This window comes from Musa acuminata, chromosome BXJ3-5 (assembly GCF_036884655.1).
Source record: "Musa acuminata AAA Group cultivar baxijiao chromosome BXJ3-5, Cavendish_Baxijiao_AAA, whole genome shotgun sequence".
NCBI classification, from domain to species: Eukaryota; Viridiplantae; Streptophyta; class Magnoliopsida; order Zingiberales; family Musaceae; genus Musa; species Musa acuminata.
In genome coordinates, this window is record NC_088353.1 from 38,645,961 (window position 1) to 38,663,859 (window position 17,899).

The window sequence follows — 17,899 nt, forward strand, 5'->3', positions numbered from 1 at the left end:
TGGGGCACCATATGTTGAAAGCCCATTACTAGGGTTTCTTTTTCTGGTAAATGATCTTCTTCTTTTTTTTTTCAATACATGTGGCTGTGACTGTCTTGGTAAAATTAATAACACAAATATGCAATTATCGAACTTGGCAAGCATAAAGATGTAAGAACACCACCCATAAAGGTGTGTGATTCGGGAGTCTGCACGCAGAAACAGAGGCCACGGCTTAATTGAACCCGACATATTTGAGCCGGCCCAAATGCTTGTGCCGTTATACAATTTTGGGCCGCTCTCCGTTGCGGCAGCCTGCACGCAGAAACAGAGGCCACGGCTTAATTGAACCCGACATGTTTGAACCGGCCCAAATGCTTGTGCCGTGCTACAATTTTGGGCCGCTCTCCGTTGCGGCTCTGCCACTCCCCAATACCAAAGGAGACCGTTAACCGGACATCGTTGTTCCCAAATGGGAGAAGCATCGAAGGCGGACGAAGGCCGTGGCGGACCGATGCCCGAGTACGAGCGGCAAAGGCTCTCCAGGATACGAGAAAACCGATCAAGGCTCGAAGCCCTCGGCATCTCGGGACTCGCTTCCTCCCTCCTCAGCCCTCCTCCTCCTCCCTCGAAGCTCCAGGAAAGGAGGGAGAAGGCGATGAAAGGAGCAGGCCGGGGAAGAGCCGTCAGCGACGAGGATGACGACGATTACTTACCCTCTGATGCTGATCAAGACGATGGGGGAGAAGGCGGTGGGGAGAGTTCTTCCTTGGGCGAAGAGGAGGAGGAGGAACAAGCGGAAAAGAAGCCTTCTTCTGTCTCGCGGGGAAAGGTGCACCGCACCCTTGATCTGTTATGCTTTGATGTTAGCTTTTCTGGAATACCTATTAATGCGATCTTTGTGAACGTCTAATCCACTTGCTTAAGTCTTATTCTGTCAGTTCTTTCTATCTACTTGATAGTGTGATTCACATTCTCAGCGATTTAAAAAGCTTCATATTTATGATGTTCACCATAATCCGTATGATGTTATCCTATGAACAAATATAGGAGCTTATAGTTTCTCTTATCACAAAAAGTGGTGCTAAGAGAAATTAATTTAGTGGCTTGCTTGTGATCTTGCTTGTTGGGCATAGGATTTCGGTTAAAAAAGCAAAGCAGAAGAGAACCTTTGACATAGAAGAATATTGCATTAAGCACAAATCATGATATAGAAGAGTAGTTCTGAAATTGTTGAAACTTCTTGTTGTTATACACTACTCATGATTTAGCACATTGCACATCCTGATATCATGAACCAACTAATCGTACTACCACATATATGAACCAACTAAAGTTACATACCCCATCGTTGCTTCCATATTGAGTATCTGGAATGCTCAATGTTCTTAGTAGTCATGCTTCCACTGGTAGCTGTGGTTGATAGACTGTCTCATGGCTTCCACCATTCAGTTATTAGTTGTCTGCCTTGTTCATTGACAAATGTTTCTCTGTTATTTACTATGAATTTCAACACTATGTAGAAAAAAATGAAGTGCACCTTTTTTCCCATGCTTATTCTCTGTAGTAAGTTGTTTGGCATGTAGCGTTATGGAATTTGGTCATCTTTATCATTGTTGTTTTTTGTTTTAGGGAAAGAAAAGGGGTTCTTCAAAAGCAGCAAAAGTTATGAAAAAAGGTAAAACAGAACCTAACGATTTGACTGACAGTGATACAGCCTTAAAGCAGGTATATGTTAAGAAAAAATTTATATGCCATTCATTAGTAGTATATAACTAATATATTTGAGGCAAGATTTGTTGCGAAAGCTTTATTAGATTTCCATATGCAGGCAATTGCTCTTTCATTGGGAGAACACATGGATCCAAATGAAGCTGTTGGTGGGATTCCTCAAAATTCTGGCAGTAGTGTAGCTGATTTTGGTCCTTATAGGAAAGATAAATCCAGTGCACATGGACCTGCCGGGAGAAGGAAGAGCAAGATTGTGGTAGGTTATTCTGCATATACTGACAAACATTATGGTAGCTCGGGTATCTTCATGATGCCATCTATATTTCCTTGTGTTGCAGAACAAGAGCAGAGTGCAACTAACTGAAGATGAAGTGGATGCTTACTTCTTTTCATTTGATGGTAGGTATTCTTCCACGATATGTTGCATGTTTGTGAATAATGTTTTTGGTATTCATTAACATCCATCTGAAGGTTGCTTAAACTGGTCATATATTATTCTGACTCTTCTTTCTGTAGTGAGAATGTTGTATTAGTTCATACTTTCTCTTAATGCTTGTTGTTTCTGTTGGTCCATCTATATTTGTTAGTATTCAAGCTTTAGAAAAATAGGTATACTTTACATGACTGATTTTAGAATATAATCTTATACCTGTTGTGGCTTCTGAATTTTATATATGAGCTTGACTCTTTTTTTTTATTGAGTGAATTCCATAGAAAAGCCCCACTTTTCCTAATAATACTAACTTCCCCATGACTTCCTGCCACTTTTTTACTGACATTATTTGGTTTTGCGTATTGTTATGTGTATTAGGTCTAGAATGGTTGATTTAAATCGGTTTAACCAGGGTCACTTCAGAACACCATTCTGGTTTAATCTGTCTCAGCTTCGCCAAAGCCTTTATATCGAACTTTAATCCTCATGGAGCCACGGCAAGCCCTAAACATCATGCATCATTCTTTTCTTTGAATCTTAACCCTCCTTTGCTGAAAAATGAAAGCCAAAGTTCTCGAGACAGAAAGAGAAGAAATGACAATTTTGAAGAATTAACCGTAGTTAATTTCTTGTTTACTTGTTATTAAAATAACTTCTTGATATATCTTTTTGACTAATTTTGAAACACATGTTTGCAATTCCAACTGCTGATAAATTTGAATCATTTGCTAAAATTGAATCATTACAATTTGATGCCTATTTCAAGAAAAAAGGCTATCCAAATTGGATTGTAATCAATCATAGCTTTATCGATCATTTCAGACACAGATTTCCAATGCCAATTAGGTGCAGTAGAGGTCAGATGATTTATATAGTCCTGAGATCATGCCCTTTGGAGATTCTGCGACAGACTTCTGTTGAACATTTTATCAAGATCCTTGGTATCCTAGCTTCCTGGAAATTTCTATCATGAGTGATGGGATGAAGATTATAACTCTATAATCAACGGGGCTTAATTTATTTTCCTCAATCAGCGATGTTTCTCTTTGTAACAAACAAAGTATATCAAATTGATTTAAAAACTAAGACATGCAGGTATCTTTTTGGTAAGCATTTCTCAATGAAAGCATCAACTTGAATTCAATTGGAAGAGTTGATGATGTCATTGCACTTGGTTGATCAAGATAAAGTTGTGGAGGATTTTTGCCGAATGTATATATTATACATTTTTGCTTGTATTTTATTTTTTCTGAGTCATTTTTGGTCACTATTATCGTTATTGTTATTAGTTGTTCATCTTTTGACTTTGACTAACTACAACTGGTGGAATTGCCTCATTCCTTCATTTTAGAGAAAATCTTAATTATTAGAGATAGAATTCAATGAGTGAAGCGTGAAGTGAGTGATAGTTGGTTATCTGAAACAGTGCTTAACCTTATTGGCAGTAAGTTGGTTAACTATAGTTTCATTTAATTATAATTTTTAATTTTTTTTAATATCATTGCTATTAATCTTAATTTGTTCTTTGATCAGGTTGGTTATGTGAGAAAGTAACCCACTTTAAGTTGGTAGGGCATGTAAAAACTGCACGCTTATTGAAATGGTTGACACATTCATGACATTGGAAAACAATTAAATATAGTTATTGAAGATCTCATCAGAAGGTGCAAGTATATGTGCCATTAAATTTATTAATGGATGACTTGTTTATGGTATTAATTATTGAATATTGTACTCTTAAATTATTCAGGAGATATGTCCTCTACCATTTGAGGCTTCATTATTGGCAGATTTAGATCATTCAGGAGAACCACATTTAAATGAGGTTACTTGTGTTGTAAGTAAAATCATTGTACTTAAAATCAGTGTAACTTAGAGCCAAAGGTAAGATCTTTGCCCTATTAATTATTGAATATTGTTCTTTTAGATCATTTAAGAGATATGTCCTCTACCATTTGAGGCTTCATTATTGGCAGATTTAGATCATTCAGGAGAACCACATTTGAATGAGGTTACTTGTGTCTTCAGTAAATCAGTGTACTTGCTTAAAATCAGTGTAACTTCAAACCAAAGGTAAGATCTTTACCCAAGAGGCTTCCACACCTCTCTATAAGGATATTGACAAGTATTTTAATGGAATAAGAGCAAAGCCAAAAAATAGGATGTATTTGGTAAAGGAAATAAAATTGGCATACTTTCAGCTATTAAGAGCTTTAAAAATTTTTTAAAAAAAACCATCCTAAAATTACCCATCTAGAGCTTTAAAAAAAACTTGAAAACTACACAATCCTCCTAAAACTAATTTATAGGAGTTCTGGATCAATTAAAAGCGGTTTAGTAGGACTTTAGTAAAACTAATTTATAAGAGTTCTAGATCAATTAAGAGGTGGTTTAATAGGGCTTTAGTAACACTGTTCTTGAATGATGTTACATTGATCTTCTGCATTGAGCAAAATCAGTGTAATATAGTTGGAAGATCAATGTAACAATCTACAAAACCAGATCTAACCCTTTAGTTAAACCAGTCTGGACTTCTTAAATCGGTTTTGAAAACTCTTTCCAAACTAGTCGCGAACTTGCTTCAAACTGAGACTGTCCTGAATAGGATTTTCAGCAAGGAAAATTGAGGGGTACAGTACATGGGCATTTATTTAAAGGGGCAAAAGGCCAGGCCCTTTGTCGAAACTTTAGAATGGGAAGTGCTCTCCAGAAAAACTGGAAAATTGGGGCTTTTAGAGAATTCACCTTTTTTCTCATCTGTATCCATGATTTGATGACCAACATATGTAACTAAGAGTTTGCTACTTCTTTTTCTTGCTGTAAGTTTACATGTTTTTATGTTTTAACATGCAGAAGTTGGTAAAGGCTACATCACGCAACAAGATCTACAGAAAATGGCCATTGCTCATGATTTTAGTTGGACAAAGAGTGAGATTTTCAATATGATCCATTGCTTTGACAGTGATGGAGATGGAAAGGTACTATTTGAATTAATTTTCAACTAGACCATCTACATGATGAATATGCATAAATCACTTGATTTTTTAAACTTTTGGATGAAATGAGGAAACATGGAACTGATAATGTCATTGATTGATCACCAATGTGCACTTAAGCATTTGGGTTTGTCATCTGTGAAAAATCGAAGAACATCTGATTAAATTGTTGTAAGAGAGAGGGGCTTGCCGCTGGATATAAGCTTGATTTGATGAAATACTAAATGAACATGGATTCTAAGTAGCAAAATTTCTCCAAGTTGTTTTGTTTTGTCACCACATTTGTCGTGATTTGGGTGACAATGGGCTGGGCTGGTGTGCTAGCTTGACAGGCCTAGCCTGTCCTAAGGAGGATTCGGTTGACTGCCATAGCTCAGTTGACATTGTTTAAGATTCACAGGCCATTTATGGTCTCAACCTTGGCCCTGCCTGGGGGTCTTATAGCATTTCATCGTGTATTAATGACTTTATTTCTTTGAAAAAATGTTATATTTATGAAGTCACTATGATCCTAGATATAAATGTCAGGATTTTGTAGATTTAATTGCTGTTATGCAACAAGATGCACAAGTTCTGTTGGTTAAAACTATATTCTATAATGCCTTTCAGTTCACAAAATTTTATCAAATGAAAACCTATTCTTCGTATGCTTGAATACTTATTGCTAAGGCACTTAGATTCCTGATCAAGTGACACTATAAAAGCTTATCCAGAATGGGCCATAAGCTGAACAAATTTTATGATGGAAGTCTTACTGTTTCCGACTGGCTTTTAACTTTGTGTCATAATAACAATTACCTCTGCGTTCGTATGCTGATGTTTCAATTTGTGGATTTTGCAGCTAAGTCTGAAGGACTTCCGAGCCATTGTATGTCGATGCAAGATGATTAAAGATGCCACAAAACATTGATTTTGGCCGACACTTGTAATTATCTAGATCAAGTAATTTGTCATGTATATCTTACTCAAGGATCATTACTTTTCCAGGTCTTTTGGTGTCCAAGACTCTTCTTTCTTCTAACTCGTTAAAAATGTGCATTTGTGCAAAGTGGTGGATAGAAGAAAATGGAAGAAGGGAACAATTTTGGCCTTCCCTATTCTTTCAGTATCTTAAGAGATCCTGGATGGCAAGTTGGGATCATCATACGGTTTAAATGACATCTTATCTATTTATACATGTACTCTCTCTCAAGGTTCGCAATACCGTACCGTACCGATGTTTCGACCTGGGCTCGGTACCGGTACGGTACAGTATATCGAGCGATATACCCAAGTGTATCGAGCGGTATACTCAGGTGTGCCGAGTACTTTAGCTCTGCTATAGTGTACTCGGACCGGTAACAAATGGTTCGCGTACCAATAACTTATCGGATCGATATGTACCGCTCAGCGGTACAGTTTGGTACTATAGACCATGCCCTCTCTCTTTCTCTCTCTCTCTCTGATGATGTAAGAGAATCCAAAAAGGGAAAATGAAAATTAAGAAACTCAATCAAAATGTTAATGATTATTATTTTTTATTTTTAATATAAAATATTGATTTATCGATATGTTTTTGTCCGATGATGAAAAACCGAACATTGTTGGGAGGCCTATGTAACGATGGCCTATGTGGTTTTCTATTGAGCACTGATGCATGCTGCTTCATCAACCCCAATCATCCTCCACCTTCTCGTTCTCACCGACTATTAATTTGATGAACGTTCACAAGAGGATGACTCGTCTATCGATTGTATTGAGGTATTTATCAATTGTCTCGAGATTGATACTTAATCGATATTTTATTTTTTGCTCCTATGGATGCAGCATATTAACCATATACTCGTTTCTTTTGTTCAACCAAAGATTAAAAAAAATAAAGAATAGAAGGAAAAGGTTCAGTAATTACGGTTCCTTCCTTTTAAATAAATGCACAGGCTCTCGTCAGCCCAACTCTAGTAGAGTTCCACAATCATTTTGAGCATATGTTTCTTTGATTTAATTTCACATTCATACAATTAATTCAATCACATCCATACAAATAAGTATTTTTGATCGATAGTGATTCATATTCGATAAGGTAACGAACGACACAAATCAATGACACATGTATTCAACCACTTGTTATTGTCACATCACATTGTCTGATTTAAACGTTGAAGTTTCAGAAAAAAAAAGAGAAGCTTGACATGGCATTGACGTTTGCTCCTCACAACAAAGATTCAAAGTACAAAACAAAAAAGAAGCCAAGTACTGAAATCACACACTCACAGTTATAGATGTTACACCAACTAAGATGCGGATGAACAGTCATAGAACCCATCAGGACCTTAGGTGAGCTAGCTCTCTGATAACTGATCCTAACATGAATCTACCAGTCAAATCGAAGCGAGTACCCGACTGAGGCTACGACTGATTGTTACTTCTTCAACACGCACCCCAGAAAAATTCCGAGCAGGGCAATGATCACCACAAACAGGAACGAGAACCCTCCTTGCTGCTTGCTGACTTCTCGCCTCACCAGTTCCTGCATCCAACGACATCAAAGAATTGTTGTTTCAGAAAAATCTGCATCGTACTGGGATTTTATTTACCCACCCCCTCCATTCTAAAAGTGACTGTTAATACAATTCCCACAGTTTGAAACATAGGAGGTAAATGACAATGCGGTTTCCCAAAGTGTTGAATGTCTAAGTTCCTTATGCTCATAAGTTTTCCAGGAAGAACATTTCAGATGATAATAAATGAGGTCATAAATCTAGACTTACAAGTTACTACAATTACAAACAAATGAAAAGAACCTCTTTGTATACTCTTTTATAAATTCAGGATAGACAGATGTTTTGTCAAATGAGTATGCTTGTTATAGTTGAACTTTGGCTGTTACCAAGCAAAACACACAGAATATGTTACACGATTTGCTCTGCTTTATAACTAAAAAGAGGCTTCCACCAATTAGTTAATTATCTTAACCATTAAGATATTAGAAACATAGTTGTGGCAAAATCTGATTACGATCATAGGGCAGAAGGAGAGCAAAGATAGCTCCGGCCATTCATTAGGAGTGAGGTCAGGACAAGGGATCAACTTTGTGGCAATACTACAGAATGACGTTAGGAAATACTTCAAAATTACCAGGACATGGGACCGACTTTTCAAATGCATGTTTTTAAGGTGATTTCGAAAAGGTCAACTTGCAAAAGTGCACAGTTCTTTTTGGGACACGCAAACACATATAAAATTAAACTGCTAATACTGTCAAAATACATTTCAGATTATATTAGAAAATTGATTACAGGCAGTTCACAGCCTTCTCAGGTCATAGTAGTGAAACCAGGTTTTGCACAAGCTGAACCAGAGAGATTAAATATCCACAACTACTTGTGATTTACTTTCTCTTTTTCCTTTTTGCAAAAGAGAATATTAACTTTTATTAAGAAAAAAAGCACAGACACCCATCTCCTCTCCTAAGGAAACACATCATACCAGAGTTCATTACAATGGTTCAACCTTCCAAAATTTGCTAACCATGTGCAACACAATTAGCTTCTCTAAAAATGTGTGTTATCCTATATTCAGTGAAATGTTGCAGCAATCCAAAAATATCTGTTATCATTGCTATTCAACATAAACATGTGAAATGGAGGACATCAAGAACCTTTGTAATAGCCACTAGCCTTTGCAACTGGAATCAGTCAGCCGAAAAGATTTTACCTGTGCATAAGGTGACAAACTACGCAACTATAAATAATGGGATGAGTGGCATATTACAGCAGCAACTAAGGGTGACAAAATCTCGAGTTTGTAAAACTTGAAGTACCAAGAAAAATGGGTATTGTATAAACAGGAAGTAAAACTTGAAGGTGCACAGAAAAGTTCAGAATGTTCCATCTTAATGCTGTACAAACTTCTTAAAAGAACCCAAGTGATCAAAATCATTTTTTATCATTACTAACTCACACCATAATATATGTAGCATGCTACAAAATTTCATTTAACAGTATGAGAATTACTAGTCCTGTCACATCATTAGCCAGGCTAGTGCTTACCAATTCTTGTTGAAGCTTATTGTTCTGCTGAATAGCAGTATTCTTGTCCTCAGTCAACCTTGAAATTAGAGTCAAATTCTGGAGGAGAAAAGGTCAAGTAAATTATTCCTTGAAATAGACAGATGTCCGAAATATCTTGTAAAGCATAAAAGCTGAGTATTTAAATGCATGACCACAGACAAGCATCAGATGGGGACAGCAAACTGTAAAGCACCAACTTGAATTTGGCTGTACATAAAGAAGAAATACTTTCAAAGTAAGAAATATTACGACAGTAGAGAGTACAAAGACAATGGCCAACATTTATGCATTCAGATGAAATGTATAATTAGAAAAAGCACCACAGTCAGTGCTTCTTAGATTGGTTTGTCAGAAAAACCAAAAGACAAACTAACTTGTTTAAGTTAAGATAACTTGCTCAAGTGGTAGGTCCACTGTTGGAACTTATGCATAAATTGAAGTTAAGGTTACTTCATTAATTAGAAGGAATTAGTCTATGAAAAAAAATGATCTATGCAGATTTCAGTCATACATGACTCTATGATGTTTTCACAGATTAGGATGTTGGCACACAACTTCGACCAAAGATCCCTTTAAGTAGAAGGCTATATCTGCCCTGGGAACATTAACTTGACTATGTGAACCTAGAATCAAGTTAATAGTATATTTCAACTTGGCATGACATGACATGACTGGACTACATAAACTCAATTAGAATTTGTTGGTTAACCAAAATTTCAAGTTATAAAGAAACCAAAAGCAATCTCCTCCAAGGATATCATTATCTTCCAATTTTTTATCAGTTGTTTTGACTGATACGATCTGAGGAGCTCGTCTGTTTCCCCGCATCTGACATGAGGGATTTAGGACTGGCTCATTAGCATTTCTGTACTCGAAGTTAACACTCCACAATGCATCATTTCCATGGAAAACATGAGTATGATGATGCCCTCATCTACTCTTCAGGAAGAAGATTGAGAAATAAGTACATAAATCAAAAGATATGGGATTTATAATTGACAAGACAAATCTCAATTGTTTGGCAAACATTTTTTCAGTGCCCAGATCAATGGAGGGATTAGGGTTTGCATTAACCTCAGAGACATGAATAATGCATTCCAAGGAAAATTTTCCTCTGCGATCGTTGAAACCATGATAGACAACGCTTGCAGATAGGAACATGCCTTTCATGTTTTGCTTGTTTGGTTGCAAAATATAAAATATAATATCATGTACCATAATCTAATTTATATTATGAAATAACAAGGGTATACTACGAGACAGTATGAAATAACTAATAGAAGCTGTAAAATACAAATTTATGATAAATAGAATAAATCGTACCATATCATAAGATCATATAAAAAGGTGACCCTCAGCATCAAAGTAAGGTTGCTCCATGGCAATCTAGGTGACTGGGTAACCAGTCACAGAAAAAACCTTTTGCTTGCAAGGATAAGGTTGCTTAAATTGACCATCCCTAAACAACTTATAGATGGAAATCATGTGCATTAGGTCATCCTTTTTAATAAGATCATAATAATAGAAAATATATCGATTTAAAGATTTATGTAGTAGTCATGAACATTGTTAAAAACGCTAAGTGCTCAAAGACACCAAGGTTCCAAAATGCCCACTCACTGATATAAAGATTATAAAAAATATATTTACTCACTGATGAGCAAACTGCATCCTCAAGCAACATCCCCGAGTTTCTGGATCGAATGTAGTATCTATGACAAGATAGGAGATGGAGATTAACCTCAAACGGATGCAGTTGGATCGTAATCATAGGAGAACAGGGAGTCGAAGATGTAATTAGCACAACATCGCGACCGTCGAAGAAGAGGTCGAAAGTCATCTAAGGTAGGGTCAAAGTAGGGTTTCGAGCACAAACATGGCTGCCTAGGTCCCTTTGGGTTTTTGCTAAGTGGGAGTTTATACCTAGCTGATGAGATTGAACCATGGTTTGATGCATCAACTGACACGGACAGTACCTTATTAGGGGTAGCATGCCTATTGTATTTCCTTACCGAACAATACGAATCAGTAATGGTCGGGGGTTTCGACCGTATCAATCTCCTCTTTGGTCAAACTAGGTCACAACAATCAAATTGACCTTTGGGCCCTGTTTTGGCCCTTTAAATCCTCATCTGTTCCACCTCTTTCACTCTCATTCTCATTCTTATTCAGTTTGTTATCCATATAATCAAGAATTTCTAGTCATTTATGGCTTAGATACATTTTGTTCTTATATAAATATAATTTATATACCAAGAAATTATGAGAAAAAAAAATCCTAAAATGTTTTTTGAATTTTGACCCATTTTCCATTTTTCAGCCCCTTTTCAGAACACCTATACATCCAGAGGTACCGACAAACAATATGCCAATAATGACTAGTATCTACTAGTCTGATCAACGACTGAAACAACTGGTCGACACAGCACAATGTTCCTTAGATTGAACCACTTCATTTTGATTTGGATCAATCTCAAGTCTTGGTCCAATCAGATCAACTAATGCGTCTAGCATAAGCCTAGGTTAGCCTGAGATATATCGTTGCTTAGGCTGGGCTAGGCAAGCTTATGGGTCACCCATGCCAAACTTAGGCACTAGTTAGGCGACGTCAAGGCTCAGGTGATGGCTGGGAAGGCACTCAGTCAATGGCAACTTGCCAAGTCTGTTCAAGGTTCTTGAGGCTAGCCATGTCTGGCTTGACTGTCTGCACGAGCGGCCAAGTTCCTGGTGACTTCAATGGTAATCACATCATGAAAATTTCCATAATAGCCATTAAAAAACTTAAATGCTAGCTCTTCAAATTGAAATTTGAAACTAAACTGTAACAATTACTTGAAAAGTTGAAAAACCCTAAACCCGATTCTTCGATTAGTATCGTCAAATTCGATCAATATGATCCTAAAATATTTTGATGACTGATCCCTTTTTCCATCCTTAATTTTGGAACACAGAGTTTCATTTGGGTTAAATTACATGCCTTTTGGAACACGGTTCATCATCTCAGAAAAATAAAATGGCAAATGATCTAAAACATGGATGCTTGAGCCATGGATGTCACATTGTTGGAACTTCAACAGCAGAGCTTCAACTGTATTCAATGTGTTCCACATGTCTAATATTACATACAGAACACAACATGCACCTATGCCCAATTTGATACCCAAACACATCACATGTGATAACCAACAATGGATCACGTGAAAGGTATGCCAGTCCTTGATGGATTGATAAATTGTGTACGAGGGACGACACAGTAGTATGCGCAATACACACATAAGCTTGATAAAATGAATATATTTGTTACATTTATTTAGTCTTATTATATTTTTTTCTACACTAGTCTTTCTCAACTTTAAAGTATTACCAACTTTGGATTGTTTGCATATCATACCAAGGATTTAATTTCGGTCTGATACTGGTTTATGTAACCTACTGAACTGACACAGTACTAGTATATTTGAGTGGTATATCAACTATTGATAAAATAATAAAATAATAAAAAATGATATATGGCTTTTATTAAGCTTTTCGAAAATGTTTGCTCAAATGATTATTTTGTTAGGAAAGTCTAGGTAACACTACTAGCAAAAGCATATAAACCATCTTTCAAGATGAAAGGTCCAACATCACATTATCCATTGCTTTAATTGTAAGTTCATCAAAACTCCAAAATGAAAATAACAAACCCACCTCAGAAGATTTTCCTTGCTGAATATCTTCAGCATATGCTCTTGTCGCCTACGTTCATATTACAATCAAAATCCTCCATGTCAAAAGAGCATGCTAAAGGTAATCTGTGCATAAACAAATCATTCGAATACTCACAGCAAGTAGCTCTGAGGCATTCGAATTTCCATTATCCGAAACAGAAGGCCTGGGTGATGAGTCCTCGTCAGATCCCTCAGGAACTGGTGAGGGTGGTTGAGGTGGTGACACATAGAGAACTCGCAACTTCACCTCATCCACCACATTCCCGGACTCCTTTGCAAACTAGAACAACATCGAATATATTTATCAATTTTCAAAAGGATTTGCATATAACACGTAACCGCATGCAAAAGTTCGATATCAGATTGCTGGAGACAAGAAGGTACCATTTCCTGCGTGATGTCTTTCACTGTAACACCTTGGTTAACCACGACACTTTGGAGAAGAAACTTGTCTTTGCATTGCATGTCCGGCGGAGCTTCACGCTGTGCTTGCATTGTGACTGAAGCAAATTGTTGCCTTTTCAGATACAAACTTTCTGTCAGATTACCTGAATCTACGGCAGAGACAAGATTAGCATACCAATAACATCGCATGTGGATCGAGGCTGAACGATCCCAGCATTGGGCCTGACACAGTACTTCTTCGGGCTCGTCGTCTTGACCTATCACACCAATCGAATTCTACAAATCAAAGGCTCAAACTTGACACGAAAAAATCCATTTCAATCTTCTAGGGTTTCACGAAATGCAGGATGACGAACGAGAAAGAGAAAGAGGGAAGACCTAAATCGATTACCTTGAACCCAACGTAATCATCGGACTTGTTGGTCAGTTGAATCGAGCACGAGATCTGCTTCTTCAGTTCGACTTCACCCATCAAATCACGAAAATTCAAGGATAAGAAAAGAAACGCAACAATTTACATAGGGAAAGGGGGAATCGGGCTTACAAGGGAATTTGAGCTCCAGGGGATGGATTTCGAGCAACTCTCGGGAACTCATCTCGAAATCGCCTTCTCGCCGTCTAGTGGCCGCAAAGAGGGAAGAGGAGAAGAGGAAGAAAGGAAGAGGGCGAACAAGTACAGGAAAAGAAAGGCAAATGCCGGAAAAGGAAGTCGGGATCTTCCGTGTTCGTGGATGCAGAGTTGCCGATGAAGGCAAGGCGAACGTGGAAATAGGTAAAGGTGGGTTTCCATTCTTACCTTAATAGGGTACGAGGCAAGCCTAATTTTAATATAATTGAGCGTCTTATTTTATAAAATTAATGCATAAGAATTTCTAATGAAAGATTAAAAAAAATATTAATTAATGAACGAATTCTTAGAGAGAAAAAAAATGTTAACTTTGGTTTTTTTTTTTGTTTTTGCTACAAAGTTTCTACTTTGAATTCTTAGAAACAAAAAAAAAAAAAAAAATTCTTTTCCTAGCAACATGCTTTATATTTTATTCATTTATCCTTGCATAGCTAAGTCATTGTTTTTCCACTAAGAACAATGGCTTTTGGAGCATCGATTTAGTAAGGTTTTATTGATCGATTCGGATTGAGACGATTCACTACTACTGATTTAACATTTTAACTCTGTTTAGGAGACGTACAAAATGGATGGTACAGTATACAGTAAGCTGCTGGGTACTAAGAAGCAAAACAAAACTTCTTTTTTTTCTTCTTCTTGAATCGATATAAAAAACATCATGCAAGTATATTGATGTTTTTGAAAAAAATATTTGTTTCGTATTATACTTTCATGGAAGCCAATGTGTTATAACTCATTTTACTGTTATTTTTGTTCATTGATTTTGAAAAATTATTTATTTAACTCCGATGATCTCATTGTAGTAGCGAGGGATGAAGTATTTTTAGTTCACGATAATATTTATAGACAAACATTAGGTGAGACGTTATGATGTTTGGGTAAAGATCATTTGCTTAAGTTTTGAAACTCTTTCCATAGATTTAAATGACCCATTTTATTGTAACGAAGAAGACGATAATAATAATGATGTCTTCGAAGATGAATTAGTTGAAAAAAATTATAAGAAGAGATCGAAGATGATATAAACTATAATATTTATGATGCATTAAATATTGTTGTTTAACGAGTTATTTTAAATCAGGATATGTATGATAATATTAAACAAATACTTATTGAATATGATTGTAATCAAAATGATGATGTGTTAGTTTCTTTGAAGATGATATATGTTTGTACAATGATCTGTTTGTTGGTCAGGTATGATATTTAAATGATATTAAAGTTATTATGTCATATTATATATATTATTTTGTAACCAAAATAATATTTTTGTATATGTGTTTCGAGATAGAGTTCAATTTCAAATATCATTGAAAGACTATCATTCCATGAAAATTTAAGATTAAATATGTTGCAACTACAAGTTATAAGATAAAAGCAAAATGTAAAGTTTTTTATTATCAATGGATGATCGTAGCTCATGGTGGAATATATAGTTTTCGAATTACTAAGTTTCACAAAGAGCATGATTATAATTTGCTAGGATTGAATAAGGATCATAAGAAATTCAATAGTTCTTTTATTGTAAATTAAATCAAAGATCAAGTGATGACAAATATTGATTATACTCCAAAGATGATTATTATTGATATTAAAAAAAAATTTAGGATTATTATTGACATATTTTGCATGGGAGATTATACTTCGACTAGTTATATATTAATATAATTTTATTTTTAAGAAAGTTAAAACCTTATGATTATGAGACTTATATGTTCAAATGATAGTTTCATTAGAAAATTATTTTCAAATAATATTTTGGGCTTTCGAAGTTTACCTTAGAAGTTTCAAATTATATATGCAACTTATTTTTTATATCGATATTGTACATCTATTAAGCAAATATCTCGATGTTTTGATGACTATAGCTATTGATGGTTATAATAAATTATTTCTAATTGTATTTATTGTGACAAAGATTTGAGTGTAGGGATTCACGTTCTTGTATCAATTGAGAATATGTATTATGTGATTCAAAAATTTAACTATTGTTAATGACCAAAATCTAATAATTCTTTTAGTTGTGAAAGAGATCTTCCTAATAGAATATCATGATTATTAGTGATATGTGAGATAAAAAGGTTACAAATCTATTTTGAGCTATTGCTAGATCCACTACTAGATACAAACTTAATGAATACATGCATAAGTTAAGAAACAACATAGAAAGTTTCATATATATATATATATATATATATATATATATATATATATATATATATATATATATATATATATATATATATATATATATATATATATATATATATATATATATATATATATATATATATATATATATATACATATACATATACATATATATATATATATATGTATATATATATATATGTATATGTATATGTATATATATATATATACATACATATACATATATATATATATATATATACATATACATACATATATATATATATACATACATATATATATACATATATACATATATATATATATACATATATATATATATATGTATATATGTATATGTATATGTATATATATGTATATGTACGTATGTATATGTATACATATACATATATATATATATATACATATACATATATATATATATATACATATATATATATATATACATATATATATATATATATCTGAAATTGAGATGGAGAAATAGGCTTATGCGTATTTTCCTAACCGTCGTAACACAATGCTCACCACAAATGAATTAGAAAGTATAAATTCATTACCGAAGGATGTTCATCAACACATAATAACAAAAAGAAAAAAATTCAAATATCAATAATTTGGACATAATCATCGATTATATAAATTTCCACCGGTATCATCAGCTTGTGTGGGAAATGACATTTAGATAGGAATTGTAGCAGCTTATTAAAGATTAAATTGTAATTTCAAATAGGCTTAGTGAAAACTTATTTTAAGTGACCTATATATTTATAATTTAATATGTTTTAATTTATTTTAATTGTTTGATTGTTCAAAGTTGATGCAAAGCGTAGTTTCAGTAGATTTACTATTTATAATACATTTTATTTTACATGTTGAAAAATTTTAATAAATTTGAGATTGACTTTTGCGGTTGAGTTTTCCGATCTAAATTTTTACAAGATATTTTGGATTAATTTACAACCTAAATGTTAAAAAACATTGCATGGATCCATGATATTTTTATGAAGATATAAAGAAGAAGAAAAAAAGGCCAAAAATAAAAATGGCACACAATTCACAAGCTAAATAATTAAAAAAATCAAAAAATTTATAAAATAAAAAACTAGTGACATATATCCATTGGAGTCTAATTCAAATCTTTCCTAAAAATTTCAGGTTATTCGGACCTGTCCTTTAATACGGTGCACTATCTTTTGATTTTGGAAAGAAAATAGTACATCCAATATTGGGAAAAGTTTTCTCTTGCCCAAATTTTTACCAAGTGTTTTCAATCAATTTAGAAGCTTAAGTATAAAAAAAATACATAGAACCATGATATTACTATAGAAATGAAAAAAATAAGTCAAAAATAAAAAACAACATATAGTTCACAAGTTGAATAATTCATAAAAATATAGAATAATTTTTTTAAAAAATTAGAAAACTAATGACATATGCCCATTAAGGTCTAATTAAAGCCTTCTAAAATTTTTAGGTCTATTGAATCAATCCTTCCTGATGCATTATTTTTGGATTTTGAGCAAAAATAATATATCACATATTAAAAAATATTTTCTTTGACTCAAATTTTTATCATATATTTTGAACAAATATGGAAGCTCAAATGTAAAAAAAAATTACATGGATCTATGATATTCTATGGAAATAAGAAACAAAAGCCAAAAATAAAAAATAACACATAGTTCATAAGTTGAATAATTTATAAATTATAAAAAAAATCTTAAAATAGAAAACCAATGGCATATGTCCATTTGGGTTCAAATGAAGCATTTCCTAAAATTTTCAAGTCTATT

General features: G+C 34.1%; 2 protein-coding genes across 4 annotated transcripts; one reads left to right on the forward strand and one right to left on the reverse strand.

Annotated features, from left to right (window-relative positions):
- Window positions 1-428: 428 nt before the first annotated feature.
- Window positions 429-6,244, forward strand: LOC135584590 (uncharacterized). Of its 2 annotated transcripts, none has more exons than XM_065151810.1 (6): window positions 429-811; window positions 1,612-1,707; window positions 1,811-1,966; window positions 2,049-2,109; window positions 5,000-5,121; window positions 5,981-6,244. In XM_065151810.1, the coding sequence occupies exons 1-6, from the start codon at window positions 452-454 to the stop codon at window positions 6,047-6,049; spliced, it is 864 nt and encodes a 287-aa protein (XP_065007882.1). In that variant the 5' UTR covers window positions 429-451; the 3' UTR covers window positions 6,050-6,244. The 2 variants fall into 2 exon arrangements, with proteins under 2 accessions (XP_065007882.1, XP_065007880.1); XM_065151808.1 differs by having other exon boundaries at window positions 432-811; window positions 4,997-5,121.
- Window positions 6,245-7,207: 963 nt separating this feature from the next.
- On the reverse strand, window positions 7,208-14,081 carry LOC135584594 (vesicle-associated protein 1-1-like). 2 transcript variants are annotated; one of them, XM_065150390.1, is made up of 8 exons: window positions 13,848-14,080; window positions 13,695-13,765; window positions 13,479-13,560; window positions 13,283-13,398; window positions 13,014-13,178; window positions 12,879-12,926; window positions 9,168-9,245; window positions 7,208-7,645 (listed from the first exon to the last, which is right to left on the reverse strand). In XM_065150390.1, exons 1-8 carry the CDS (start codon window positions 13,897-13,899, stop codon window positions 7,538-7,540), a joined length of 720 nt encoding a protein of 239 aa, XP_065006462.1. In that variant the 5' UTR covers window positions 13,900-14,080; the 3' UTR covers window positions 7,208-7,537. The 2 variants fall into 2 exon arrangements, with proteins under 2 accessions (XP_065006462.1, XP_065006463.1); XM_065150391.1 differs by lacking the exon at window positions 12,879-12,926 and having other exon boundaries at window positions 13,848-14,081.
- Window positions 14,082-17,899: the final 3,818 nt, after the last annotated feature.